The sequence below is a fragment of the Lygodium microphyllum genome, chromosome 13 (genome assembly GCF_053477565.2).
Source record: "Lygodium microphyllum isolate KBCC chromosome 13, Lygodium_microphyllum_v1.1.10, whole genome shotgun sequence".
Taxonomy (NCBI): Eukaryota; Viridiplantae; Streptophyta; class Polypodiopsida; order Schizaeales; family Lygodiaceae; genus Lygodium; species Lygodium microphyllum.
In genome coordinates this window covers 103,064,432-103,073,047 of record NC_141147.1, presented here as the reverse complement: position 1 = coordinate 103,073,047, position 8,616 = coordinate 103,064,432, and the positions used below count along the sequence as shown (strand labels likewise).

At 42.7% G+C, this 8,616-nt stretch overlaps 1 protein-coding gene across 1 annotated transcript; it reads right to left on the bottom strand.

Annotated features, from left to right (window-relative positions):
• Nucleotides 1-1,346: 1,346 nt before the first annotated feature.
• LOC148026995 (serine/threonine-protein kinase OXI1-like) lies at nucleotides 1,347-3,720 on the bottom strand. Its single transcript, XM_087690554.1, has 2 exons — nucleotides 3,065-3,720; nucleotides 1,347-2,632 (listed from the first exon to the last, which is right to left on the bottom strand). Exons 1-2 carry the CDS (start codon nucleotides 3,472-3,474, stop codon nucleotides 1,675-1,677), a joined length of 1,368 nt encoding a protein of 455 aa, XP_087546680.1. The 5' UTR covers nucleotides 3,475-3,720; the 3' UTR covers nucleotides 1,347-1,674.
• Between the last annotated feature and the right edge of the window lie 4,896 nt (nucleotides 3,721-8,616).

Genomic DNA, 8,616 nt, shown 5'->3' with positions numbered 1-8,616 from the left:
TCCATAGGGGTTAGCAGTTATATCCCTGTATAGTATGTGGTACTTCAAACACATTGTTTTGCTAAAACTCAGCTTCTTCATTTCCCCAAAGAGTGGGGGTCCTCTCCCTTTCCTCCAACCACTTCTGTCCTAGTCGACTGCCAATCGCGATCACCTCCTCCATCATTGGCACAATCTTTGGAACAAACTTCGGTTTCGGGCTCTACTTCATCTTTGTGTATTATTAATACTGAGATTTTTTTTGTAATGCTTGGATACACTTGACTTTGTAATTGTGACATCCAAGGATAATATAGAGGTACTTCTAACTATTGCGCAAAGCAAGTATAGATACAAGTTTACAAGTTTGGTGTATGGTCATTGCACATACATACAAGTGTTTGTACACCTATATACAAATGCATTTTTAACCTTTTAAACATGCATATACGAGAGAGGGAGAGAGAGTGTGTGTCTGTGTGTGAAAGGAGGGGGGAGAGATGTAAAAAAGGTGAGAGATGGAGGGGTTGGGGGTAAAGAAGAGAGGTAACAAAGGGAAGGAAGGGGTGGGGGGAGGTGAAAAAGGGGACCAAATGAAAAGATAGAGGTGACAAAGAGAGAAGAGAGATGAAAAGAGAGGGAGGGAGGGAACAAGGAGGAGATATGCAAGAGAGAGAGAGAGAGAGAGGGGTAACAAATATATGAGAGGAGTCACAGAGAGAGAAGGGAGGTGAAAAAGGATAGGGAGAGGGGTAACAAATATATGAGAGGAGTCACAGAGAGAGAAGGGAGGTGAAAAAGGATAGGGAGAGAGAGAGGGAAAGAGGCAAAAAGATTCAACATAGAGAGAAGATAGTAAGTAAGCATGTGATTTCTTACACTCAAGGATATAAAATATGCATTTCGTATGTCTTTTGTTTGTGGTCAGGTGCAATGTTATTTCTAGTTGTAACATGCAAAGCAAATATGGGTAAAGTTTACAGGTTTGATACATAATAAGAGATAATGTATACATATATGAGTCTCTATACACCTAAATACAAGTACATGTCTATCCTTTTGTCCATGCATAGGAGAGGGAGAGTAAAAAGAGAGGGAAGAGATGCAAAAGTGGTGTGAGAGGCTGCAAATAAAGGAGAGGGATAAACAAAGGGATAGAGGGAGAGGTGGAAAAGAGGGGAGAGAGGAAGTGATGGGTGTTGTAGAGAGAAGAGAGATAAAAAAGGGAAAGGGAGAGAGAGGAGAGAAGGTGAGAGAGAGAGGTAACAGATATGTGAGAAAATTCACAAAAAGGAGAGGTGTGAAAAGGGTGGAGAGAGAGAAAGAGATTGACAATAAATAGCGAGATAGATTCAAAAAAGAGAGAAAATAATGAGCACACATATGACCACTTACGCTCGAGGACGCGCAAAAAGAATATGTATTCATGCTATGGTTGTGCAATTGTACAGATGTTACAGCTGTATAGATGATGTGGTTGTGCAATGGAAGCGAATTATATGGTGTTTTTACACTCGAGGATGGCAAAGTTACTATGTGCTATAGTGTTCTTGGCACACGAACGTTACTAGACTTGATGAAGATAGGTAAATAAATTGAAACTCTTAAGAGCCATTTCAACTAAACGGCCAAATAAACAAAAATGGGAAAAAGGCCAAAGAAAGGGTAGGAAACATTTTTGGGCATCCCATGGCACTACTTGTTATGGGCGGTAGCACGGGCAGCCTTCCTTTTGGCCCTTTCTTTTTGTTCAGCAACTTTTCTCCACGCATATCTTTCCGCGCGTGCAAACTCGACCTCTGCAATGTGCTTCTTCACTTGGAAAGAGGAGGGTGGTTCCCCCAAGGGAGGTATGCAAAAGGGAATGAAGGGCGGTCGGGACACATGCGCGAGGGCGTGCCACTGGACACCGCAAAAGAAGGGATGGGCCCTGACCTCGATGGCGCCCGATGCGAAGCCCAGGCGCCGGGCGGGATCTTTTGCGAGCAGGCGGCAGGTGAGGTCGCGAAGTGTGGTGGCTGGGCCAAGAAATTGGGGCTCCTCGTGCACGATGTTGCGAAAGGTGTCGTAGGTGGTCGCCCCGCGAAAGGGTGTGCAGCCCTGGGCCATCTCATAAAGGAGGACGCCGAGGGCCCACCAGTCGACGGCGTACTCGTGCCCGGTGCCGAGGATGACCTCGGGGGCGACATAGTCCTCCGTCCCCACGAAGGAGTGGGAACGCTCCTCACCACCATCCTCCTCCTCCTCCTGCTCCTGTGTGTCTTCGTCTTCATCTGCACCGCGGGCATGGCTATGGCTCCTTGCGTCTGGTCGCGAGGGGCTCTGCATGGTGCTGCCAGATGACGTCGACGGCGTCTCTGCAGGCATGATCTTTGCCTTAGAGTCACCTGTGTGTGACCACCATGCGTGCAGCAAGCAGCCTACGGTCCCTGCCTTCTCTCGCTTGAGCCCCTGATCATGGCCTGTGCTGCTGCTGTCTGCCTCTGTGTAGGGTTTGGGCTTTTTCGGGGACAATGTTGTGGAACGGTCGAAGTCTGTTAGCATTATGTGGCCCTCCCCTGACAGCAGAATGTTCTCCGGCTTCAAATCCCGGTACACCACCCCCTTACTGTGCAGGTGCTCCAGCGCAAGCACAATTTCGGCCGCATAAAACCTGCAAAACCAATGCCATAACGATCAATAACAGCTACTCCATTCAAGCTTGCCATCCGAATTTACGAGTGTGCATCATTGTCTCATCATTTTTGTCAGAGGACGTGCTCAAGGTATGATACTGCAACTTGAGCATGAAATGACGCACTTTGACATCCGAGATGACCGTGAATCTGTGCATGTTGATACATTCAGATGAAGAAGTGAACCATCTTAACACCCAGATGCAGAATTGCAGTCAGGATTGCCTTGCACTGTTTAATGAACCCTTACGAAGGCAACACGAAGCATTTATAATGCACCACCCCAGAATCAATTTACGAAGGCAACACGAAGCATTTATAATGCACCATCTCCCAGAATCAAATTTGGCACTCAGATTAATTATTTAGTCTCAGAATGAAGCACTTAGTTAGGAACACTGATGAATCACCTTATAGCAGCCGGTGAGAACTTTCTCTCGGGCTGAAAATGGCGGATGGTGTTGAGATCCCCGCCCGGGCAGAAGTCGAGCACAAGGAATCGGTGTTCACCATGGTCGAAAGCAGAGTAGAGGGTGGGGAGGAAAGGGTGATCGAGCCTGGAGAGGATGGCCTCCTCGTTATGGGAGCGGAGAAGGGTATCATTGCTGCGCTTGCTGAAGGCCTTGACGGCAAAGACGGGGGTGCTGCCGGGGTCGCGGCAAGACAGGGACTGTAGATCTTCTTGACGATCTTTTCCTTGGTGTTCTTGTTGCAGATGGCTGATCTGTGTGAGACGAGAGCGCTTGCCGCGGGCGAGGAAGACGATGCCGGTAGAGCCGTGGCCCAAGGGTTGCAGGGGGAGGTAGTCGTCCAGGAGCATAGAGAGACAGAAAGAAGACAGAAAGACAGGAGAGGAGCATAGAGAGTGTGTGTGCGCACTGCGCGCGCGCCTCTATGAATAGCAGCCTTGTGCCTGACCGGGCCTTCTGTTGTTCGTTAGGTAGTAAAGGGTGGGGGGGAGGGGAGTATCTTTCTATTTTAGGAGTATCTCACGACTCTCTCGTACTACGGCGGCACCCTCTCTCCCTCACCGATACAGGGCCTGTGGCTGCCATGCTGACTTCTTATAGGAATCCGCCTTGCCTAGCTTGTTGAGCCCTTGCAAGTTTGCACCACAAGGCTTTCCCAAGCTTCCATCCGCACGCCACCCCTTGCGTCACCGCTCAGACGTCTCCCCCATAAAGCCGTCTTTGGATCAAGTCAAGAGCTTCTGCCGTCACGTTAAAGCAAACTTTTGAGGCAAATGTACAAATTGTGCACCTATTTTTCGGCCGCACCAAAACTTATGCTGCAAAATTCCAAAAAGGTTTGGAGTCCATAGACTAGCTACTAGTAGTAGCATGTAGAAGCCTTCTGGCACTAACACAAGTGACCTCTGGATCTCTAGACATGAATCAATATATGTGCAGTCGCAACCCAGGGTTTGAACACTCAACCCACACTCCAAACAACTAGGCTACGATCCCACTCCACTAGCATGATCAACCCATAGAACAAGAGCATTACCTTGTTTGTGATACAAGTAGATCACAATATATGTACGGGATCATTGAATCTACCATCATTATAGCCCTTGTGTCTACAAAAGTTACATTTCCACTTGGAACTCTACTCAAGGATAATTTGTTGATTTGGCAAGGAATATTAGGTAGAAGGAACAAACCCTACTAAATCTCACCACATTTCACAATTTGGTCTTAGTGCACCTCCAACCCTAAGTGACTTAGGGATTAACCCATTTTGGAAGGATCCAAGCAACATGCTATTCTTACCATGGAAACCCTTGGGGATACTATTCCACAAGGAATCGTTGTTGGCACTAGAGCTAGTGTGGCCATAGTCAATCAAGATGTACTCCAAGCATGGGAAAACTTGCCGATTGAACTAGTGCATTTTAATATAATCATGTTGATGTGTTTAAAGTTAGAGCAATGGGAGTCTTAAGCAATTTGTCAATCAAGATCATGGGGTTATAGTTCATAGTTAACTTTGTTGTCATGAAAGGAGTTGATTATGACCTATTGCTTGGCCGATCATGGATGCATAACACATGTCTCATCCAAGACTACGGCAATGTTATCTTTTTAGAAAATAGGAAGAAGGCAATCCGGATTGAGATGGAGTCTTAGAAAATCTCACTTGCTAACTTAGATGCTATCTTTGCATTCTTATTTAGAGATTCTAACAACCCTTCAACCTCCCAACTATATATTCCCTCTCACTAGGATTAACACAATTGGATGCGCATTCTTGCCACCTTGTAACAACCATTTACTAAAGAGTTAGAATATCAATTGACCTATGAATACTTAAAGATCCTCATGGTAGAATCTTGCAAAAGACTAATCTCAGTGCTACTCTTTATGATGGTCCTTGACTCAACAGCTATAACAATCTAGGGCTATTTTACCCCATGGATATGCTTCCATTAAATAAGATCCTCAACTAGTGGAGGCCATGTTTTATAATTAAGCAAATACTAATCTACTCGTGTTAAAAGAATTGTTAAGCAACCCCACATGGCAATGGACAAAACTACATTACATCATATTTGATTTCCATAACATCTACTTCGCCTCGTTGATTTGGTGAAAGAGCAAGGCATAGATTCTGAGGAAGTAAGTGACTTCGAGGACTCCTGGTTAGTTTAGGTCGATGATGATTCTAATTATGACACAATAGATTATGACATTGATGGCCGTACCATTGAGCAGATCTACATGGACCTCAAACCCTCTCAACAGACTGAGAGCTTCCTCATTAACATGGGTATCATGAGACTAAACTTAGAATTGAAAGGCTTGAATACCTCAAGGTACTTGACTACAAACAAATGGGGCACTAGCTATATGATCAATGTCCAGACCTTGAGGTGTTCATAGTCGAAGGTGACATAGTTATAGTCCCGAAGAACACCACAACAAGTTCTGGTTGTGTTGTGAAAGAAAGTAGTAATTTTGACCTAGAAATTTCCCAATCAACCCAATCTATTACGTCTAAGACCAAAATTCTAGCCCATTTAAAATGAAAATACTTTTAAAAAATCACTCACAACAACAAGTCAAAAATTTAAAGTCTGAAAAACCACAAGTCCTTCTTCCCCCACGATTCATAAAGTTCAAGAAGAGTGATTGGGTAGTTGTGTTGCTTGGTGCAAAATGCAAAGGTACATCTAATGAATCCTTTGAGAGATAGCCAAGGTCAAAGAAGTGAGCATTGTAGTGCTAGGGAGTCATCTAAGCCTTTGTGAATTATTAAGGACCTGAATGTTGAGGATAAAGAACAAATGATTAACTTGTTGAAAGAATATCAAGACATTTTCATTTGCAACTACTCTGATCTTAAGGTATATCATTGTTCTGAAAGCTACAGATATTGTCTTATAGAAGAAATTGACTGACCATTTGGAAGATGAGACATTAGAGGCATGGTGGAAAATTGATTGGGTATATATAATTGGAGCTAGAAATATGATTATAAGAAGAGAAATAATAAAATTGTGGTTAGGATCTGGGACTATACTTGCTATCTTTATGAAAGCACCAAAAATTGTAGCAAAGTCAACTGTTTCTGTGGTTGATCCACTAGTTATGCTTGCTAGTCCATCTATAAAAGAGGATATAATGGATGAGTTAGTGAAGGGATTGCGTGATCTTAGTTCGAAGATTATAAAATTGGATAAAAAAGTGGAGAAAAGAGGAGTAGCTGCCGAAAGGCCTATCCAAGAAGGATTGAAACATAGGTGTATATAATATAATAGTCTTCAGCATGAAATGCATGAGAGGCTTCACCTGCATGGTCCCTCACTCATATGCACACACACACACACACACACACACACACACACACTCTCTCTCTCTCTCTCTCTCTCTCTCTCTCTCTCTCTCTCTCTCTCTCTCTCTCTCTCTCTCTCTCTCTCTCTCTCTCTCTCTCTCTCTCTCTCTCTCTCTCTCTCTCTCTCTCTCTCTCTCTCTCTCTCTCAAGTGAAAATAAAAAAGGTAAGAATGCAAAATTTGCAAACATATAAGTATATTGTTCTATTATTTCTCAACCTTTACATACAAGAAAAATAGGGTTAGGGATTTCCCATCCCATTTTGATATCTTTCTCCTTTTGTGGTCCTTTTAGTGGTCATGACTTTGGTTACATGCAATCAAACTCTAGTCTTGAAAAAAATAATTTGGATGTGGGCTACTAGTTAACTAAGTATAATTTGCAAAGGAGAGAGCTGAGATCTCATATTAATAATAGCACTAAGTGTTACAAAAATGACTATTTTTCTCAAATTTTCTCTCTCTCTCTCTCTCTCTCTCTCTCTCTCTCTCTCTCTCTCTCTCTCTCTCTCTCTCTCTCTCTCTCTCTCATACACAAGTGAAAAGCAAAATGCTAATAACTCAAAGCTTGCACATGCATGGATAGCGTGTTCTATTCTTTCTCATCCTTTAAATATTAAAAAATTAGGGTTAGGTTTTTTCCATCTCTTTTGGCCTTCCTACCCCTTTTCTTTCAACCGTGATGGCTTTGTTTGCATGCAATCAAACTCTCGTCTTGTGATTAAAAAATAAAGTGGATGTGGTATGCTAACTGTTAAGTATAATTTTCACAAGAGGAAGCTCAGTGGTTTTTTTCAAAAATTCATAGGTATTTTTCTTTATCTTTAAGGTTTATCTCCTCTCCTAGATGAACTAAAAGTCCCATGGCACTTTTGCCCAAAATATGATGCTACTATTGGTAAAAGACTCTAGGATGTTAGATGAGGGAAATGGAAAGGGTGGATGTGTGGTGTGGCAAAAGAGATGTGGGTTGTGAGGTAAAAGGGACTGAGAGACTCAAAGTGTGCTAGATTAGCTTGAAGAGGCAGGAAGAGGCAATAATTGACACTGAAGGAGTCATGATAGGTGCAAGCTATTAATGTTGATTTGTTAGCTCTCTTATACTCATTTATAATTTGTGCTCTTCCTAAGGGGTGTGTCTATCTATTCATGTAGCGATTGTGTACTTGTGCATGTGCAATTGGGAGATGGGTAAAATTCCAAGTAAACTTGGAACATTGTCCCACACTTGAGGAGGACCTAGTTGGTGAAAGAATATGGCGCGATGCTATACTTAATGTGACAAGTCATCCATACAAGCCTAGGATGTCTTACCCTTGAGGAGCCTTGAGGTTATGATGTAGGGGAGGGGCTAGGGTATTGCCCTAGGTGCAACGAATATGCATGTGTTTTTCTATTTTTCTTTTCTTTTCTTTGTCTTTATCATTTTCTTTTCCTTTTCTTTCTTTTGAATAAATAAATACAAAACAAATGACAATATATAAGAGAGGAAATAGATTACTCAAGAAATGGCCTAAGTGTATACTTCAAACAACCCTTGTTGAGAAGATAATCCTTGATGTACTCTCATAGCTATAGTGATGCCTCTATGTAAAAAGGATGTGTGCACATGGAAAACCTACTATCCACCATGTCTTCTAGTAATTAATAATTGGGCAATATAATTGGTTGATAATAATAGAGTGGGGAGGTGAAGGTGAACCATTATCACTCAATGAATTCCAGCATTGATGTCAAAAACGAGTAGAGGTAGCCCATCTTCATTAGGGGTTACTAGTTATTGAAGGGGCCTAATGAGGAGGGAGAGATAGTTGCAGTGGCTGCCAATTAGTGAATTCTCTTATGAAATGTACAAAGGAAGGGACTAGATTTTGAAAAATTATACCTACCATGTTTTTTTTCCTAATACTCTTGGCCATGCCTTCTTGGGCAGAGATAGAAAAGTAGATCTACCCACTCTTCCTTCTGGGAGTAAGTGAAGACTTCCCATGCCATCTTATTTCCTTCCATAATGCCATTCGAGTAGTCGTGGCCATACTTCCTTGGCTTTAGTTTCAAGTATCTCCTCCTATTTATTTGAAATGTGCATGATTTTTCATCTTCTTCCATATCTAAAGGGTCTAACCACT

Coding starts and splice junctions, on each gene's coding strand:
- LOC148026995 (XM_087690554.1), bottom strand. CDS start 3,474: ATGCTCCTGGACGACTACCTCCCCCTGCAACCCTTGGGCCACGGCTCT. Junction 2,633..3,064: donor TTCTCACCGGCTGCTATAAG/GTGATTCATCAG, acceptor TTGGTTTTGCAG/GTTTTATGCGGCCGAAATTG.